The following is a 22,313-nucleotide window of genomic DNA, read 5'->3' on the forward strand; positions in this document are numbered from 1 at the left end:
CAACAGGTATCACACGCTAAGATAAAGTGAATGAATTTTCAATCTCCCGCTAATTTTTTTTTTAATTCACTAACTTTTTGACGCTGAATTTAAAAGTCATTCGACATTTTATATCCTTTTACGTCGAATTACAATTCTAAACATGTTTAATAATTGCATTTATTTACAAAAATATCACCGCTCATTTTTAACGTTGGTTATTCAGTGGTTCGACGTTGAACGCGTTATGTTATACGCTATTTTTGTACTAGTGGCCTCTTGGAGGTTGTTAGGGGTGTTGGGAAGCTTTCACACTACTCCTTGGGTTTTCTCCTTCATCCATGGAGGTTTTTCCCCTTTTGGGGTTGGAGAGAAAAATGAGCTATGAATGGGAGATGTGAATGTGAATGGGGAGTGCAAATGGAGCTCAGTGTAGCTGCTTAGTGCTTTGGAAGAGGTCTTTCCTCTTCTTTTTTGTTCCAATTTCTTCTATTTATAAACTTTAAGTTCTGCATTATGGAGAGTTAGATCCATTTGTTGAGATTAGATCCATTTATATATATTAACAATAATCATAATTTGTCGATAATTATTAATAAATATTTACTGATGGACACTTATGTTTGTTTTGTTGTTATTAGTAATTAGTGACAAATTTCTCAATTCTTCAATAAATCCTATTGACCGATTTTTGGTCAAGTAGTCTGTCTATAAACATGAATTAGTAATAGATTTTTACTATTATTAAGAAATTGTATTATATTAATATGCAACTTTCTTATAGTACAATTGAATATAAGACTTGTTATTTATTATATGTAATAATTTAGTGTTATTCTCGTGAACTTGCTTATCACCATTTCAAATAGATTGAAAAATATTTGTTTAAATTTGAATTATTATTAATTTAATGTTTTTCACAATTTCGTCTAAATTGTGTATTATAATTTTTATTGTTGTATAAAAAAGAGATTTCTTTATAACTTAAAAATTAAAATATTTTTAAACTTGAATATTTTTTTTTCTTTTATACATTTTTAAAAGAATATTTTTTAACTTTATCAATTTTATGAAATTAATAAATCTTTTGATTGTCATAAAATTTTATTTATGTATAATTATGTAATATTCTCTATAATTATTTTACTTTTATCCCTTGTTATTTGACCCTCTTATTTGAAATTTACACAATTATATATATTTTTTAAAATATTTACATTAAAAAATAAAAATACATTATTTTGATATTAAATTTTTAATAATATCATGTTTTATTTGTTGTGATTTTTATCTTTTATAAAATTAATTAACTAATATTAAAATGATAAAAAAAAATACAAACATGAATACGATTACATATGTTACTTAGTAAGAATAATGATAAAACAAAAATTTTATATATGTTGAATATAAGAATGAAAATTGAATGCTAAAACTCTTTCTCGTCCCACCTTCATGTCGTCCTACATAACTCTGAATTCTAAAACAGATAATAATGTAAAATTGGCTGGATATTATCTCATCGACATGGAATTGAAATAGTTTTAATTTGTGTTTTTTTTTTTTAATTCTAACCGAACCTAACCAAATGTATAACCTGTATTTCTTCCTCTTCCACTTTTGTTCCTGAAATTCAGGATAAATTTGATGATGTTGTTTTGTTTGGGTTTTATTTTATGATTGGGAGATCCGAGGTTATTTGCGGTGCCGTGTTTTGTTCATACACAAACTACTGATTCGAGAGACTTTAAAATTAAACTGCATGAATGAAATAGGTGATGAGGTGTGCCTACGTATACGTTATCAGTAACTTATAGAGCTACGACCACAATAAAGGAAAGTTTACCATCTAATCTAACTCACAACTCCAACAAATTTCCCGCTTTATACTTTAAGCACTTAAGATTAACCTCTTCATTTTTGAAACATATTCCGCGTTATACCTGAAAAATGAACCTAAATCCAAACATACAACATCTACGTATTGAACAACTACAACGAGTGGAAGACGTGAGAAACAGGGTGAACGCTATTGATCAGTTGTGTTTTTTGTGGTTCAGGTTGGTGCATTTTGTATGGGTTTTCAATACCCTTTCTAATATAATAAAAATCTTCATTTATTAGTAAAAACTATCATGCATGATTCATTATATATTTGCTTGTAGAATAGATAAGGATATGTAGAAGAAACATACGTTATTAATTACGTTGACTGAAACTTAGCACATTCACCAGCTACCATGTGTAGCATAACATGAAAAGACATGTTTGAGTAGAAGGAAACCGAAGGTTGCTTGATTCACAACGTTATCAAGTGTACTAAACATTGGTCAAACTTTGAATCTTTGAATGCATACTTTTTGTAAAATGCGCAACACACAAATATCTCCCACTGAAACTTTAAATGGTCAGAGGGTTATTTTACGTTCTAATTTTCACAGTAATGATGGAATTGTATGCTTTTACAATATTTTAGTATCTCTCTTTTTTTTTTTATCTTTTTATTATATATTTACTTTTATTTTAACTATCATTATTTCTCTATAAAGAATAATAATGTATTTGTTTCCAGAGTGGATAGGGAAGGGAAGGGACATATGTGCGTGAAGAGGAGTTATTGTTTGCTTCATACATGTGAAGATTTGCATGAAGGAAATGAGAAGAAAGAAAATATTTTTGCATGCTGGAAAGTGCACATAACATCCATAGCAAAATAATACGTGCTTTTATATATTTTTTTTCTTTTACTCTTTCATTTTCGATCACATCAACGAAAGCATAGAGAATATGAGACACACAACAATTATTATATAGCAAAGGAAGGAAAATGAAATTAAATTATCTTTAATTAAAACTATTGACAAAAGTTTGCAATACCCTTCTTTGGAAACATAAATACAAGTTTTAAGTACCGAACAACTCTTTTAATTTAATAAAATAGTACAAACATAAAAAAGAAAACTATATATTGCGATTGCCAGCTACTTTTTTTCAAATATACCATACTTATATTAATTTTTAAATTAGTAATTAAAATAAAACTTAAAAGCACTGTTATATTTAATTTTTATGTGATTTCTTAATTAACTTTGAAGCTTTATTAAAGTATTATCAAGACAAAACTAGAAACTAAATTGAAAAAAAAACTGCAGCTTTTAATTGTTTTCTTAATACTTAATCTCATACTTTTAGAAGTAAGATAAGGATCACTATATGCAGATTACTTTTCTAGCAGCTAAGTCTCGCAAATTTAATGACACGTGCCTGATAAGTGTTGACATAATATATTTTCTTAATTTGTAATTGGATTAAATATGAAAATTTCACCAATTTTAATATTCATACACTTTTGTAGACGTGATTATCTACTATGGCGTGACTGTTACCTAAAAAGCCAAATACCTACAAATCACTTAACATTTTTAAGTACTTGTGATTCATTACCAAAAATTGAACTTAGTTCTTATATTTGAAAACTGTTCTTTTTACTTGAAGATTTGATCAATCTTGGTCTCAACCATTGTATTTTTTAAAATTGTATGGTTTTGAACATATTTTACCTACATTATTCATAAATTCATGTAAAATGCATTAATTAGCATATTTTTTTAATCTAACTAGCAAGTGTGTCATACCAATTAGTAAAAGTAATTTCTAAAATTCGAACACAATAGTGTGCTCCTGTGTCCATATCGGACACAGACATGTGTAACATATCTCCAATTCAGAAAATGTTTTTTATTCAGTCTCTTAACATTATGAATTTTTTTTAAGATGAATATCGATTAAAGTGTTTTTTTCCAATGATTATTATCAAGAAAGAAACGAAATATCTTAATGAATTTTTTTGTATTAGATTATAATAATTTTCTGTTATTATATTTGGTTAATTTTGTTTATAAATGATTTCGAATACATAACTAATTTAAATAATTCATAATAATTTAATATATAGATTTGTATTTCCTTGCTCGGATTACACAGAATAAAGTATCCATGTCCCTATATAGTGTGCCCGATATTCGTAGGAATATCCTATCTACATTACAAATAACACTTAAGAAGAAAACATAAATAATGAAAATACTGGAGAATTTATTTTTCATTCCAAATACTTGAGTTAAAGATGAAAGAGTGAAACTGTAAATCTAAGGAAAAAAATGACAGTCCTACTAAGACCTACTCCTGTACAATACAAGTGGGTTTTTTCTTTTTTCTGATCATACCGTAATAAGCATTTTCCATCCGGTTGTCTTTTGTTCAAAAAAATTAGAAGGAAGAATGGATTATTTTTTATATAATTAAGGGTCTCTTTCATCAGTTTCTGTAGTCTAAATTGGATTGTATTTAGAACGATTATTTCCATATGGAAGAAGTTGCTTCCAGCTATGGTTAGTGTGCCTCCACTCTTTATTGAATGAAATTTATTTTTTGGGATATAATGTGATGGGCAATCCATCTTGTGGAAGAGCAAAGGGGCCATACTGAATCCCATTTTTTGCACCAACTGTAGACCACCTGCATAACAATAATAGCAACTACCCTTAGAATCATTCAAAACATTCTAATTTTGGAACATGTCTCTCATCACTGCATACTCCGAAAAGGGTTACAAGGAGATTGTGTTTGGTAATAAACCAGATTGCCAACCTGTACTTTGTGATCAGGTGATGTAGAAGCACCAACATCTCCAACTTGGCTATTTCATTGCCAGGACATGCATGGGTCCCATTGCCAAATGGCATAAAAGTATTGGGTTTTGGAGCCACCTAGAAAAATTATTTAACAGAATCTGTTAAAACTCTGACCTTAGAAGAATAACATGTAGCAAAGTGAAAAAAGAAGAAGGAGAATAATGCATAAGTTCTTTTCTCTGCACAATAGTTACCTCAAATCTTGAAGGATCAAACTTCTCTGGCTCTTTGAAGTTGTCAGGACTGTGGTGGATGTTCCTAAAAAGTGGTAATACTTTCCACCCTTTTGGTATGAGATACCCTGAAGAAATGTATTCCCCCAACACAAAATCACACACAAGGAATAGAGATGAATTATTTGGTATATTGAAGAAAAAAGAAAAAGAGGTATCTTATCAGATTTGGTTATTGACCTTGAAATTCAACATCTTCTATAGCTTCTCTGAAGGTAAAAGACAAAATTGATGCTATTCTTAGAGTCTCCTGTATGATTCTGGATGTCACAGGCATATTTTTTGTGTCTGACCAATTCAGGCCCATTTCTTCTCCACTTTCTTCTTTGCACCTTAATATGGACTCATGCTCTTCCTACAAAACTCATAACCAACAACTTTTTAAGTCACCAAACCAAGCCACGCTCCAGATTTTCTGACATAGTTCCATTTATTTGTCATAAAAGGTTTAAACTAGACTCTTAAAAAACATTAAAAAAATGTTTTTTTTCCTGTCATTAGATGTCTCGGTTAAACAAACACTTAGTTGAAGAAAGACTAGGAGGTATATGCTTACAGTAGCTGCTTCTAAGACACTGGGGTTTTCGCCAAGGTACTTAACAATCCACGTAAGTACTGTGGCAGTGGTGTCACGAGCAGCAAAAATAACACCAATGATGTTATCTGTTATCTGTTCATCAGTGAGTCCTGCTTTTTCACTCATGAACGACCCCAGCAAGTCATTGTGTTCTTGCTTCGTCTTCCTCCTTTTTGAGATTGTTCGAGCCACCATATCTGCAAGCTCTTTCCTTGCCTTCATGGCCTTGTGGAAAAGTGTTCCGGGAAGGTTTATGGGCATTGAGTTGTACCCTCTCTCAAGAGTGTAGTAGCATCGCTTCAGAACCTCTGCATTAAGAGTTTCATCTTTTCCAAATATTGACAGCAGGGCCACGTTGATGGTATACTGTAAAAGATAACATGGGAAGAAAAAAAATTAAAAACTAGTCCTTTATTTGGTAAATATACAACAGAAATAACAAGTTGTAAAGGGGTTCTTTATTTCTTTATTTTCTTTCCCTTTTTTAAAACAGAGGATCTGCTCTGTGGTCTGATTTGAGGGCTTACCGTTTTCATTTCGAGGAAAGTGGTGATCAACTTTCCTTCCCATGATTTGAGGCAATTTTGGGCAATGGATTCAATATCAGAGAATATATTTTTGATGGCCTCGGTGGTGAAGGTGCAAAGGACAAGCCTTCTGAGGTTAGCATGGTATGCTCCTTGCTGAAAGAAAATGGCTTGCTTCCCCAACATCCTCTGCTTGCTATCAGGAAATGTTGGTTTGAAGAGTTGAGCTTTGTTGAGCACAAACTTTGCTGCTTCCGGGTTAGAAATCATCACACAAGGATAACCCAAAATGTGTGACTTAAACATAGAACCATACCTATTGAAAAAAATAAAGAAGGATTTATGTTAATGCAAGTGACCATTTAGATTGATAAGGTTGATGAGATTGAGAAATGAAATGTTTTGAACCTCTTGATTTTTGTGGCAAAGAAAAGATTTGGGTCTTGAGAATACATTTGGAAGGTTTCTCCTATATATGGCCAACCCATGGTCCCGGGAGGAAGTGGCAATTGTGTATTAACTTTGGAAGGGAAGAAGAAGGAGAAGGATTTGATGAGTAAGTTGAGGAGAATAATAGATATGAAAGAAACAAGGAAGCATAACACAGTGGTGAACTCCATGTGTATGTAGTGTAGTTGTTGGTGTTTGGGAAAGAAGAAGAAAAAGTAGAAGAAAGATATGAATAAGGATGATATGTTGTGAGAGAAAAAAGCAAAAGATATGAGGTATTTATAGGGTGCAGAAAGGGAAATGATATGAAGCAAGGAGAAAAAAGGAAAGAGGAAAGAGGATGGTTTTGAATTACAGCTAAATTTCCACACACGGAATCTCTCTCTCACCAGCTAGCTAGCTCATTTATATTAAGTTTTTTGGACTGATTGTGTTGCACTTGTACTGTGTTGTATTGTATCTCTCAAGAGAGAGAAATCATGAAAGTGAGCACGTGTCCCAAGAGTGTATGTATATACGGACAGATACAACATTTGAAGAATTGAATTTGGTCACTCGTACGTACGATAAGATGATTGCCAGGGGTGTCTCTCGTTGAGGGGAAGAACAACAACTAAATTCAACCGCCACAAGTAGTGCATATTCAAGGTATTATGTTTAATCCAACATTAGGTCTTTGGAAGATGGATTTGAACAAATAGATTTAAAAGAAAAAAGAGGTGAGGGTAGACATTGCAATTTAATCTTTATCATATGGTTTGGTCATAAATTGGATGAGATCAAAAAACTTATTAAAAAGGTTTACGTAATTAAAATATTCCCAAAAAAATATTATGGGTTAAGTAATGGTAACGGATCGGACATCAATATTGTACTCGTAATTCGATTTATAAAATGAAAATTTAAATCACAACTCGTCTATTACTTGCATAAATATCTACTTAAAAAGTTCATGATATAGAGACTACATGTAAATATTAAAAAAAATGTATTTTTACATAATTACAAAAAAAATATAAAATATAAATTAAACTAAAATTAAATTTAGCATAATAAAATATAAATTAAATTAAAATTAAATTTAGCATAATAAAATATAAATTAATTTTTCTTTTAATTAAATTAAATTTAATAAAATATAAATTAATTTTTTATTTTTATTTTTTACGAATAGCGGATATCCACGGGTCGAGTAGTATTATATTCACATCCAACCTGTTTATAAGCGGGTATTAAAATATCCTTGGAAAATATTCACAGATATCAACTATCTGTCTAGCGGATTGTGAATTTTTTTGTTATCCCTAATTAAGATTAGTATATGGATTTTTAAAAAAAAATCATTTTGAATATAAGAAAAATATATAATTATCTCAATTTATTGTAAATATAATTACTTTTAATTTGTCAAAGAATTATATACAAATATTTTAATAAAATTAATATAGGCTTTGTAAATAATTTCTTCTTCTTATTTATTAGTGATGCAAATTCTTAAAAGGTAATTTTTCTCTTTGAATTGCTAAATATTTAAATGTATTATATATTGATATATAAAGTATTATTTAAAATATTTATGTTATGTAATATTATATATTATGTTATTAGCATGATGATGAAAGTTATTTTTCTCAAAAAGAAACTTAAGACGTCATAATAAATTAGAAAATAAAAATATATCATAAAAATAATGCAAAAAAAAATTATCTTTAATTATTAATTAAAGATTGAATACGGAGAAAAAAGAATTAGTAAAGAATATAGTATGGTGAATTTAGAAATATTAAGATAAGATTACAAATCTCAAATATAAATACTAGTATCGTTTCTTACGTTTTCTTTTTCTCCTGGAAATAATAGATAAAATGCTTATTTTATAATTAATTGTTCATCAAATAAGTATTATTATAAAATAAGTTAAAAAAATTATATTCTATAACAACATTTATCAAATTAAGATAACTATTCTTAATACAAATGTTAGTAAAAATATATTTTCAACCAAAAGATAATACTAGTTTATTTCTCTATTCATTTCATCTTTTCATAATAATGTCAAATTACGTTTTTCTTTTTAACATGTTTATCTTAAAAAGTTTAAGAAGAATAAAAAAATCCTAAATGTTTAATAAGCTTTGAATTCTCAAAAATTAACTCTAATATATATATATATATATATATATATATATATATATATATATATATATATATATATATATATATATATATATAATAACATATATTATGTAATTACAAATTAATAAATAAATTATAGACTTATAAGCAACAATAAGTGTATCACTCAAATTTGTTTTTTTGCGCCACAACATTTCACATAAAGTCTTTGTTTGTCATTTTTAAAAACTCTTCAATTTTTAATTATTGTGCATATTATAAGTTCTTATTACTTCAGTAAATTGTATTCTTTTTCAGTAAAATATGTGCTCACTTTCCATTTATAGTCTTTTATATTTTTGGGTATTGAAAATATTAAAAAGTTTTCATATCAATTTCTATCTTCATTCGTTGAATCATTAAGTTTAACATTATCTAAACTTTTTGTATTCTTATTCAGTGTGAGACAAACCTCTATCATGTAAAGATAACATTCAACTTGGAGACCCACTTGGTCCAACCATTTCAACTTCAACACTACTTTTCTAAAATTTATCTTCCACTTCATCTTCATGAATATTAACATCCACTATATCATTTTCACTCAAAACCTCTAATGAAACAAGCCCAGCACTGTGCACTTACAACATTGATGGCCCAATTCCTCTGCTGGCCCATGTGGCATATTAATCTGATAGTGGATTGCGTGCGTGGCATAATGCGGAAAGAGGGAAGATTGAAAGAGAGAGAAAAGCGATACAGAGAACGAGAGGCGATGGATGGAGAAGGGACCGGTGGCTCCCTCGACGGTGATCCGAGGCGGTGGTGGCCGGAGATCAAGAAGAAGAAAGTGTAGATCTGAAAAACGGTGAGTAACGTAAACTAATTCTTTCTTTATTCTGTTAATATTGTCAAAAACTGTATACAATGACATTAATTGAAAAAGGGGAAAGGAACCCTATATATATAGGGTTCCATGGAGGACAAATAACTGTTGAAAGACAGTTAAGAGAATCAACAGTGATTCTCAATAGCCTCCCCTCAAGCTGGACAGTGTATGTTAACCAGTCCAAGCTTGGGAATAATGGTTCCAAACTTGACGCGATGCGGAAATTTCGTGAAGATATCAGCAAGTTGTTCTTCGGATCGGACGGGGAGAAGATGTAAGAGTCGCTCCTGGAGTTTTTCACGGACCACGTGACAATCAAGCTCTATGTGCTTGGTTCGTTCGTGGAAACTTTGGTTGTGGGCTATGTGGCGAGCCGATTTGTTGTCGCAATACAAAACAGGAACCCTAGATTCTTCAATTTGAAGGTCTTGTAATAGATAATGGAGCCACTGTATTTCGCATACAGTGGCAGCAAGAGCCCTGTATTCAGCTTTAGTGGAAGATCTAGAAACAGTCTTCTGCTTCTTAGATTTCCAGGAAACGAGTGATGATCCAAGAAAAACACAAAAGCCCGTAGTGGATCTCCTTGTGTTAGGACAAGTGGCCCAGTCGGAGTCGCTAAAAGCCTTTAGTTGTTTGGGAGATTCAGCTGCAAAGAATAAACCTTCAGAGGGTGAGGACTTTATATATCTTAGTATATGTTGAACAGCTTGATAATGATAATGAGTGGGTTTTTGCATAAATTGGCTAAGAAGATTGACAGTAAAACATAAATCTGGCCTAGTATTAGTAAGGTAGAGTAACTTCCCTATCAATCTTCTATAAGATTCAGGATCACTCAGATAGTTGTCCTCTTTGTATAGAGTGCTGGTGTCCTTTAGAAAGGGAGTAGAAGAAGGCTTGCAACCTTGCATCCCTGTTTCCTCAAGTATGTCCATGGCATACTTCCTCTGACACAGATGAATTCCCTTCTTGGATCTTGCCACTTCAAGTCCAAGGAAGTATTTAAGTTCTCCAAGGTTTTTAATACGAAACCTTTTGTGCAAAAGGTCTTTAATGTAGTTAATTTCTTCCATAGAATTTCCTGCTAACACAATATCATCCACATATACAAGAAGAGCAGTAAAAGCAGTAGCAGTTCTCAAACCACTGCCTACTGGCTTGCTTTAAACCATATAAAGACTTAGTTAGCTTACAAACCAAACCTTCTTTACTAGTGTCCATACCTGGAGGTAATTGCATATACACTTCTTCATTCAAATCTCCATGTAGGAAAGTATTATCAACATCAATTTGTTGTAAAAACCAATTATTGGAGGCAGCAAGAGCAATAAGAAGTCTAACAGTAGTAAGCTTAGCTACAGGGGCAAATGTGTCAAGATAGTCTATTCCTTCCTGTTGGGTATAACCCTTGGCAACTAATCGGGCTTTATGTCTCTCAATACTACCATCCGCTCTGTATTTAATTTTGTACACCCATTTGCACCCTATGGGGAATTTTCCAGGGGGTAATTGAGTTAGGATCCAAGTTTTATTTTCTTCTAAGGCTTTGATTTCTTTATCCATAGCTTCTATCCATTCAGCCTTGGTTTTAGCTTCAGTATAAGATTGGGGTTCTTTGTTATTAGTAATAGTCATGATGTATTTTGAGTATTTCGTAGACAGATTGTTGCAATTTAACACGTTATTTATAGGATAGGCAGTTTTAAAAGTATTTTTAATGGATAAAGAATGATGAACCTGATGGACATAGTCTTTTAGGTAGTCAGGAGTCTTTCTGGGCCTGTTGGATCTTCTGCTTATATGATTCTCTTGATCTTCAGTGTTGTCATTGTTGTCTCTGTTAACAGAGGCTTGTTCCTGTCTTTCCTGGTCATCAAACTCATCATTTCTATCTTCAGTCAAAGGATAAGGGTCCTTTAGAAGATCATTGAGAGATTCAGTTTTCTCTTCATTGCTGGCATTGTCTTGTCTGTCTTCTTGCATGTTGTTGTAAGGAAAGACATTTTCATAAAAGATAACATTTCTGCTTATGAACAACTCTTTAGTATTTAAATCTAAAACAGTATAACCTTTGACACCACTCTTATAACCTAGAAAAACACCTTTCCTAGCTCTGGAATCAAGTTTGTTTCTGCTATTTTCAAGAGTAGAAGCAAAGCATAGACATCCAAAAACCTTAAGATCTATATAAGCATGAGATTTATCATAGAGCATGTCATAGGGAGTTTTGTTGTTGAGAATATGTGAAGGCATTCTATTTATTAAGAAAACAGCGTGCCCAACAGCATATGACCAATAAGCCTTAGGTATGTTTGATTGAAAAATAAGACTGCGTGTAACATTAAGTATATGACGATGTTTTCTTTCAACAATAGAATTTTGTTGAGGTGTCTCAACACAGCTGGTTTGATGATTAATACCATGAAGATTATAGAAACTTTCACATTTAAACTCTGGTCCATTGTCAGATCTGATGTTCTTAATCATTTTATTAAATTGGTTCTTGATTTTAATCACAAAATTTTGTAATAAATCTCTTGTTTGTCCTTTGTTGTTCATTAGGAAAATCCACGTATGTCTAGTATAGTCATCTACAATTGTGAGGAAATATCTATGACCATGAACAGAAATAGTATTTAGAGGTCCCCATATGTCACAGTGTATAATTTCAAAACTTTCATTAGTAGCAGAAATACTCTTAGGGAAAGGTAACTTGTGTTGTTTGGCAAAATGGCAAGTATCACAAACAAAATTGTCATCAGCTTTGATATATGAACAAATTTCACATATGTGCTTCATTGTTCTATGTCCTGGGTGTCCTAGTCTAAGATGCCACAGGTTAACATCAACATTCTTACAAGAGAAAACACCTTTTGAGGTATTGCTTTGAATAGGTTTAGGTAGAACTTGTAGGTAGTAGAGCCCATTCCATGATTTAGCATATCCAATCGTCCTCAAAGTATGATTTTCCTTGATCTGACAATGTTTAGAAGAGAAAGTTAGGCTGCAATTCATATCCTTGATAAGTCTTTGCACAGATATCAAATTAAAACAGAAATCTGGTATATAGAGAACATTGAAAATAGTAAAATCTTTGGCAAACTGTACAGTTCCAGCATGTTCAGCAATTAGTATAGTGTTATTTGGTAGTTTTATAGAAATTGGTTTGATCTTGTAGAAGGTAATAAAATTGTTTTTACTGTGAGTAACATGGTCAGTAGCACCAGTATCAACAATCCAAGAAAATATACCTTGTTCATTCTCAGTTTCATTTCTTTGAACCTGATTGATGTTGTGTGTGGGGGTTTCATCTATTCTGTCTATCATTTTGAGGAGTTTGTGCATCTGTTCTGGTGTGAGAGAACTGAAATTGTTTCCATTGCTAGTTTTTTGAATTTTCTGGGTTTCTTCAGAGTCATTGCTGTTCTGGCAAGCATTTGCACTCGACCATTCATTTCTTTTGTCTTCCTTTTTGTACCAAGGAGGATATCCGTGTTTGGAATAACATTCATCTATGGTATGATTCATTTTGTTACAGTAAGAACATTGTTTCCCATAATTGGGATTTCTTCCCCTTCCTCTGCCTTGACCACGAAAACCAGTTCCCCTTCCTTGGTTCTCAGCACTTCTTCCTTGATTTTTCCAATTCTGGTCTGGTTTCCATTGACTATTTCTTCCTGCAACATTAGCTAGAGTTTTAGCCTCTGTAGAGATTTGTTTTTCTTTCCTTTCTTGTTGGATAATGAGAGAAAAGACACGATTAACGTTGGGAAGAGGGTCCATCAAGAGTATCTGCATCTTGACAGTATTGTAAGAATCGTTTAAACCTTTCAGAAAGCATATTACATGCTCAGCTTCTCTGTATTTCAAAGAAATTTTGGATAAATCGCAGCTGCAAGGAGTGGCACAAGTGCAAGTGGGTATAGGCCTTAAAGACTCAAGTTCTTCCCACAATATTTTTAAATCTGTGAAAAATTGACTCACCCCCCTTTCACCTTGTCGAATGGAATGTATTTCTTGCAGTAAGTCAGAGATTTTGAAGTAATCTCCCTTAGAAAACCTTTCTTTGAGCTCATCCCATAGCTCTTTAGCCTCCTCAATGTAAATCACACTTTCGGCAATGTGGGGGGATAAAGTTTTCGTTATCCAGGATAAGATCATAACGTTGCATCTTTCCCAGGCGTCATAATCAGGGTCACTTTCTTGAGGTCTTTTTATGGAACCATCAATAAACTTCAGTTTATTCTTTGACAGTAAGGCTCTCCTTAAGCTCCTGCTCCAGGATGAGTAATTATTTTCGTTTAACACTTGAGTGATTAGAGTGAGCCCAGGATTTTCTCCTGGGTGCAAATAGTAGGGACTGGCTGGGTTAGTTGCTGGTTCAAATTGATCCATGGTGGAATAAAGAAACCACCAAGAGGGCCCAAGAAAAGTCAAGAACGATCAGAGGGATGAACGGAAGCAGAGCAGGCACTTAGACCTGCTCTGATACCATATTGAAACAAGCCCAGCACTGTGCACTTACAATATTGATGGCCCAATTCCTCTGCTGGCCCATGTGGCATATTAATCTGATAGTGGATTGCGTGCGTGGCATAATGCGGAAAGAGGGAAGATTGAAAGAGAGAGAAAAGCGATACAGAGAACAAGAGGCGATGGATGGAGAAGGGACCGGTGGCTCCCTCGACGGTGATCCGAGGCGGTGGTGGCCGGAGATCAAGAAGAAGAAAGTGTAGATCTGAAAAACGGTGAGTAACGTAAACTAATTCTTTCTTTATTCTGTTAATATTGTCAAAAACTGTATACAATGACATTAATTGAAAAAGGGGAAAGGAACCCTATATATATAGGGTTCCATGGAGGACAAATAACTGTTGAAAGACAGTTAAGAGAATCAACAGTGATTCTCAATAACCTCCTCTTCAAACTCATTTCCAATTACTAAGATCATAGTCATCCTAACCTTGACCTTAACCCTCCCCCTCCATAACAACCTAAGGCATACCATTTCCCTCCATAGCAACTTTAGGCTGGCTCTAACCTTTAACAACAAACACATGCTAGCCTCCTCCCTCCACAACAACCTCAAGTTGGCCCTCTCCCTCTACAACAACCTCATACTGACCCTCCATATGAACTTTTTCGTCACAATCACCCTTTTCTGCCACATAAACCTCATTCATAAAATCACTCTTATTACAATCACCCTTAGGAGGAAAATATTTCAACTATTTATTATTTGAGGTTCAAACATCATGTGTACAACATACAAGTGAACTAAACCATTGAGTGTGACAATGTTCACCATATGACATGCACCTTTGTCATCACATAAAAGTCTCAACTTTTCTTCCAACAAAAAACTTCCACCTATTGAATACCACAACTTCTTAACATTCACACAACCAATCCTCTTCAGAATGGACAAAATCTCAAAGTAGTTTCATGTGTGTGGATCACATGATGAAATACTACTTCTTACATATTTGAGTGACCTATTATTCACAAACTTTCTACCATGATGAAACACCACTTTAAAAAACGACTTGTACATCTCAAGTAATATATATTTTTCTATATATATATATATAATCTTATCAAATATAAAAATATCTAAAGAATATAAGACATCTTATATTCCATCCACAAACACAAGAAACCAATTTCAAATGGAAAACTATAATGAAAACACCATTACACATAATAGGAAACTACTACTCTTAGCTGATTCATATAAAAAATATGCTCTCAATAATATTACACAAAATTACAAAGAAGCACGATATTCAAATAGGAAAAAAATATAAAAGAAAAACACAAACCTTTAATTATGCAATCATCACAACACGGACAAAAATAGTAAATTAAGACTTTTTTCTCCAATGCAATATTGAAAGATAAATTTCTATAAACAGAAGAACAGGAATTTAATAACTGAATCACACTTAATCTGTTGGTAATTAAAAAAAAATTGTTGTTACGAACAATTTGGGTTTTGGAATTTGGTTGAAACGAGAATTGTGTGGTTTGAACATTTTTTCAATCTACTGACTATATAGGTGGGGCATTCACAATTAATTCACCATGCATTTATTCTTATGCTAACCCATACTAATTAATGAAATTTCTCATGGCCCAAAAGAAAAACGCTTTGTAGAAATTTCAATAATTTAATACATGTTACTACAAATATTATTTTGTCAAATGAAGAATGGAAAATAAAAAAAAAATAATATAAAAGCACTTTTATTACATGTCAATAAAACAATATTTGTTTGTTTACTAATATAACAAATTAACAAAATTGTCAATTTATATTTTTACATTTACAAAAAAAGTTATAAATAAAAAAGAATTGATTAAGTATGATGATTGAATAATAAAGTATTTATTTTATTGAAAATGTCTGAAATTTGATTCAGCAACAGAGGCAAATATTAAATTTTGGAAAGAAATATCTTAGGAAAGAAATGAAGAATCCCTTGGATTTGTTCTTCTGAGTGCAATCTCTTTGATATGATACGATGGACCAAAACATTATCTCTTCCTCCCATTTCCCCATAAACTCCACTTGTCCGCTGCACGCTCTATATAACTAAACCTGCTCCATAATTTCTTTCCTGAAAAATATTTTAAACACCATTACTCTATAATTTACTTCTTAACTCTATTTTAACTTCTTATTATACATTTCGATTACTGAAATAATCAATCTGGAAAATATACTTTTCATATACTAGTATTGCTTGATATATAAGATTATGCATTGCTTCATATACTTGAATATAAAAAATTATGAAATTATTTTCCGTTATAGAAAAAGTTGAAAATGGTATAGCTGAGTTGACAGTGTTAAAAATGGTCATCCATTGCACATCACTTGCTTCTGGTTGCGTGCATAAGTATTTGATTTGAATACAACTCCTCTGTTTAATTATATAAATCTCTGCTTTACCTTCATTTTGTCAGAATAAATAAAGAAAATTATATATGTTTAGATTCTTTTACGAAGGGGTCTTAACAATCTATATATCCATCCATTCAGTCGTAAAACTGTTGATACTGTTACTGTAACATAAAATAAAAATTCTTATATTGTTTCTGATTTTCATTTTTGGGTCCTATAATATTAATACTTAAAAAATAATGAAAAGTATTTGTTAATCTTAATGTGATGAACCTTGAAAGAAATGAAACCTCGTATTACATATAAAAGAAATATGGTTACACATTGGATTAAAAAAAGAAGATATTATATGAGTTTGGTATATGTATCTTAGTCCCCATAGCACAAGTGGAGTGGACCCATATCTATTTTCTTTGGTTCGAAGGTTGTATGTGTGGACAAAATAATATTTGAAATCCAAGAAAAGGAAGTATCATGTACGGACCACACGTCTATTGATTCAATGTTCATCACCATAAACCGTGAATGAGTACCAAAAGTCATGCAAAAGAAACTTGCTAAGTGCATGAACAGTGATCTTCTACCATTTACAGACCCAGAGTCTTGTCGCTTTATTTCAACTACAATTGCACCTTCCTTATAAAAAATATATATATATAGATACCCAAAATGGAATATGACACCCAAATCATACGTTCTGAAACAAAGATATAGAATTTTATAAATGTTGTATGCTACAGGAAACGAAGAATATAGACATGTACATTTTGAATTGTATTTAAAGTATTCAATGTGCACGTATTATTATAAATTTTTTTGAAATTATTAACAAAAATAAATTTGTTAACAAATTTAAATTATTGATAAATTTCATCAACAACTTTTTAAAATGTAATTACCAAAATATTTTACTAATAAATTTATTTTTGTCAATAAAATTTATTAATAAATTTATTAATAATACAGATTTTAATTATTCACTAATTTTTCTTCGGTAATTATATACATTAAAATTTATTAATAAAATTTGTCGATAATTTAAAATTTTTATCACCAATATATTTGTCCATCGATTAAAAATTTGGTATATTTCATATTTAAATATGGATTTTATTATAATTTAAAAGTAGGTAATATGTTTGTAAATTCGTTAATTATTATATATTTTAAAATTTATTACTAAAATTCTTTAGTAATTTAAAATTTTTATTACCGATAGTTTTCCAATTCGTCGAGAAAATAACGATAAATTTTTTATTGAAAATTAACAAGAAATATATTATAAATTAAGTGGATGGATGAGAAAAAGATGTCAAAAATACAATCACGACACAATGATTACACAACAATGGTACGGTGGTGGCACAATAACGATGGCGTGGTGATGATGCAGTAATAGTAGAGGAGAAGAAAGAGAAAAGAAGAGGAGAAGAAAGAGAAAAGAATAGAAGAGAAAGAAAAAGGGTTGAAAGAGAAGGTGATTGTGAAGGAAAACATGGTGGTGTGGCGATGACAAAGGAATAGGAAGTAGGGATAGGTGGTGAAAGAAAAAAAAATGAAAAGATAAAAGAAAAATTAAAAAGAAAAAAGAAAAAAGTGTACCAGATTACAATATTTGTCACAAGTTTTTTTATAAATATTTTTTATCAATAATTACCAGTAAAATTCTTGTTCCATCAATAAAATTTATTGACGTATATTTTACAAACAGATTTTTTATTTACAGATTTTTTATTTTTAGTAAATCTTCTATAGACAGTTAATAATGATTTATCAACTAATTTTATATATTACCGGTAAATATTGATAGTTGATAACGTCAAGCATTGATATATACTTTGTAGGTATATAAATGGATTATTACATTTCTTTTGTGGACAAAAATATCAACTCAAATACAACTTGGTTCCTTCGTATGAGAACACAGTTTATGATCAATAATTTTCTTTTTTAATTTTAAAGTTTCAAAATTTAATCAAAATAATTATTTTGTAGATAATTCTATTTTGTTATTGATTAATAAAATAACGGAGACAATAAATTCTCTTACATCATACCTAAAATAACTAAAAATCTTTATATAACATTGATATAAAAGACATGTATTTTTTTAAAGATGTTAACACCTATTTATAACTCAATACTTGAATTTAGACATATAATTTAATTATACTATTTATGATTAATTAAAAATAAGATAAACAAATATTAATATTAGAATCATATATAATTATATATGCTCTAAAAGTACAAAGTGTCTAGTGTTAAGTGTAGTTAGAACAGGAGTACAATTATATGTTTTGTTTAATGGAACATGGCTGAAATATAAATTTTATACATGATAAGAATTATAATGATAGTAAATATTATCTTTCATCACAATAATTAATTAAATCCATTCTCAACGTATTTTATTGTCATCCCAAATTAGAGGTAGTTTATAAAATTAATATTACAGTGCGAAAATAGCATGCAACGTTGTGTATAACGTTTGATCATGTAATAGTTAATGTAAAAAGTGATCGGTAATAATTTTGTAAATAAAATTACAATTTTAATGTTGGCTACTAACTCTCTCGACATCTTATGTCTAATAGACTTGGCCTCCCTTATATCAAATGTCATATCTTCTGTCACAAATTGCAATTTCATAACTACAAACCATAATGATTACACAAGTCAGTATGAGCTATTGGTTGATGGAGATCTCCCACGAGTATGGTCACAGGAAAACAACTTGAAAGAGGGTAGACTAGCCACAATGCTGCACTATTACCCTAGAATGAGCGTGAGACGATTGATGAAGTTTAAGATCCCTATCCTTGAGTGTCTATTCCAACCTCAGAAATCCAATTTGTAGGGAAAACCTTAGGAACATTTATAGTTTGGCCTAAAGCATTGATCATGTTATACCTTGGCCCAACACAAGTACTATAATATTATTATTAGTCTTTTTATCTTATAGTTTATAAATAAATGATCCATAACTTTAAAAATCTTTATTTCAATTCTTTCATCCTAAAACGTAGGTTATGTGTCAACCTATCATCTAGGAAGATGATGACATGGCGAAAGAAGAACAAAATGATCCTCTAAGAAAGCTCCTAAAGAACTTAAACAAATTGAATAGATGACCATTAAAAATAGAGTGGAAGTTAAGAGTATTTAGCCTTCAATGTCATGTCTCATTGTACATTAATTTCAATGATGCATTAGAGATCATTGGAGAGACAAGATGTTGAATATTTCAATCATACAACTATGGTAGATGTAAGATTTTTCATCGTATTCCATATTTAAATCTTAAAATGACTACTTTTAAATTTATACTTAATTGTCTTGTTATAGCTACACATGGACATACTCATTATGGACCAATGTCAGACTTCCCTTCATGGATTTATTGAACCTCAAACCATTCAATTTTCTGGAAAACACTTTACCACAAGCAATTATTTGTAAACATGAATGTTTGAATCAAAAAAAAAGATATACATTACACCCTACATTGATGAATATGTGTTATTGAATGTAAAATTTTATGAAGTAATATTAATTATTCGACTAACTATTTGTGATTTAAGGTAGCACCCATTAGCAACTAATGGTCATCATTCCAAGACAATGCACAATTGTATGATTTTGTTTCCTACATAGGAAGATGAAATATGAAATAAAATCCATGTTACAATCGTAAGTGTTACTTATTTTTTATATCTACTTAGTTATATTAATACTAACATATGTTTCCAATTTAATTAGAGTTGTAGGTAAGCTCAAATAACAACAAATTCAAGTAATGTGAAACTCATTCATCTTAAAGTTATTAATTTTCGCATGTCGATGTATGACCTTTATATGTGATTATTTTCTTTGTTATGTTTAGTATAACAAGTAGAAAAATTCATGGGAATATAATTATTATGTTATGTTTTGGATATAAATCATCATTCGAGCTATAATTAGAGAGGATTGGACATAACTAATTATATATATATATATATATTGGAAATCACATTAAACTTTAAACATTAATATTCATACATAATGAAATTGTGTTATTTTTTCAACAGTTCAAGATTTCATCACTTATAACAAATGATACTATGAAGAAAATAAGGTAAGAGTGAACAACATATCTATTGGAATGGTGGGGTTAAGATCCACAATAACATTATGACTTTTCTTGAAAACTATCCAAGACAAGATTTTCATTATGAAAATTTTAGTTTTATCTTAATAGTTTAAGTTTTGATAACTTTAGTGTTAATAATTATATTTTGTGTTAATAGATTTATTTTTAATATATCCGTTATAGTAAACACTAATACAGTAAAGGGAAACGACAGCGGTTATTTTTGCTTATACGTAGCGGTTCCGCAACCGAGGCATATACAAACGAGACGAAAAGGGGTAGGCTTTTTGCTTCGGTTCTCAGCCGAGGCAAAAATGTGTGTGCTTTTGCCTCGGTTCAAATCCAACCGAGGCGGTATAGGAGTTTTTTCTTCTTTATTTTCTTTTCACCATTTGCCAGGTGAGTTGTTAGCCCTTGACCGTAAACCATCGACGCCCATCGATCCATCTCACACCACCATCATCAAAGGATAGTGCGCTCCCACCATCACCTGCAAAGAATCAATCAAACACCACCACTCTTGCATATAATCAATCAAACATAAAACAATCCAATCGAAATCAAAAAAGGAAAGGAAGGAAGCTTCCTCCTTCGCTGCAAATCAAAACGGAGAGAAGAAGAAGAAGAACGAGAACGACCACCGCGCCCTTGTGCCTCTGCCGCGTCTCCATCGCGCCATTGATGATCCCTCCGCCGTGCCTCCATCAAAACAGAGAAGAGGAACGAAGCCTCCCTCTCGCCAATGAAAGAAAATGGGAGAAAAGAAAGGAACGACGCAACTTCTGTCTTTGTTCACGAAATTTAACCCTAAACACATGTTATTACCTCAGTTATTTTTTTAACCGAGGCAATAAGGATCTATGGCCTCGGTTCTATAAAGAACCGATGCCTAAACTCTCTAAAAAAAATAAAAAATAAAAATTTAAGTTATTTTATGTCTCGGTTCTTTAAACAACCGAGGTAATAGACCTTTATGATAATTACAAAAATATTATCGCACTAGTTTTAGGTATTGGTTCTTTAAACAACCGAAATATATACGTTTACGATAATTACAAAAATGTCACCGTGCCAATTTTAGGCATCGGTTCTTTTTGAACTGAGACATATACATTTATGATAATTATAAAAATATCACCGTATCATTTTTTGCTTCAGTTACAGTTAAATCGATATCAAATGCGCTAGTTAAAATCTTTTTTTTACTAATGAAATTTTATGTGCAATACTTTCTATATCAATATCAAATGCGCTAGTTAAAACCTTTTTTTTACTAATGAAATTTTCTGCTGCAATACTTTCTATATTCCAAGTTTGAGTAAACTATAAATATAAACAAAACTTAAGAAAAATAATAATATTTAACATTTGTTAACGACATCAACCATGATGCTCTGACGTCCTTTATTAACAAATGTCAAATGTTATCCTTTTTTATGTTAAAAGGACATTCAAAATGTAGTATTCTTTATTAAAATGTATTTAACTCTCACGTTATTAATATTTTTGAATATCTGATTTCAACATCAACATCAATTTGATATATCCGATTAAAACAGAGAATTTTTTCTCTTATATCAAAAAGTAAAAAATAACCTAAGTTCAAAGCCATTTTTATGGTAGTGTAGTTAAGATTATTCTTCCACTATTTTATATTTTTTTATAGTTCAAAACATCTTTTAAAATTCATAAGGTTGTAATAGATATGCTCCCTTTATTTTGTTGGAGGACTGTTTCCTTTAGTGTGATGTCATCATAATATGTTTGTTTAATGTATTTTCATAATGAATAGTATGAAGGTTTA

General features: G+C 30.9%; 1 protein-coding gene across 1 annotated transcript; it reads right to left on the bottom strand.

The window, feature by feature from the left end:
- Positions 1–4,056: 4,056 nt before the first annotated feature.
- Positions 4,057–6,810, bottom strand: LOC108333502 (abscisic acid 8'-hydroxylase CYP707A2). Its single transcript, XM_017568972.2, has 7 exons — positions 6,419–6,810; positions 6,011–6,326; positions 5,463–5,849; positions 5,087–5,261; positions 4,868–4,974; positions 4,630–4,748; positions 4,057–4,497 (listed from the first exon to the last, which is right to left on the bottom strand). Exons 1-7 carry the CDS (start codon positions 6,628–6,630, stop codon positions 4,404–4,406), a joined length of 1,410 nt encoding a protein of 469 aa, XP_017424461.1. The 5' UTR covers positions 6,631–6,810; the 3' UTR covers positions 4,057–4,403.
- Between the last annotated feature and the right edge of the window lie 15,503 nt (positions 6,811–22,313).

Source organism: Vigna angularis, chromosome 1 (genome assembly GCF_016808095.1).
Source record: "Vigna angularis cultivar LongXiaoDou No.4 chromosome 1, ASM1680809v1, whole genome shotgun sequence".
Classification (NCBI taxonomy): domain Eukaryota; kingdom Viridiplantae; phylum Streptophyta; class Magnoliopsida; order Fabales; family Fabaceae; genus Vigna; species Vigna angularis.

Excerpts from the sequence above, each read along its gene's own strand:
- LOC108333502 (XM_017568972.2), bottom strand. The coding sequence starts at position 6,630 with ATGGAGTTCACCACTGTGTTATGCTTCCTTGTTTCTTTCATATCTATT. Across the intron at positions 4,749-4,867 it reads TTGATCCTTCAAGATTTGAG|GTGGCTCCAAAACCCAATAC; the intron begins GTAACTATTGTG and ends TAATTTTTCTAG. Across the intron at positions 4,498-4,629 it reads CACCTGATCACAAAGTACAG|GTGGTCTACAGTTGGTGCAA; the intron begins GTTGGCAATCTG and ends ATTGTTATGCAG.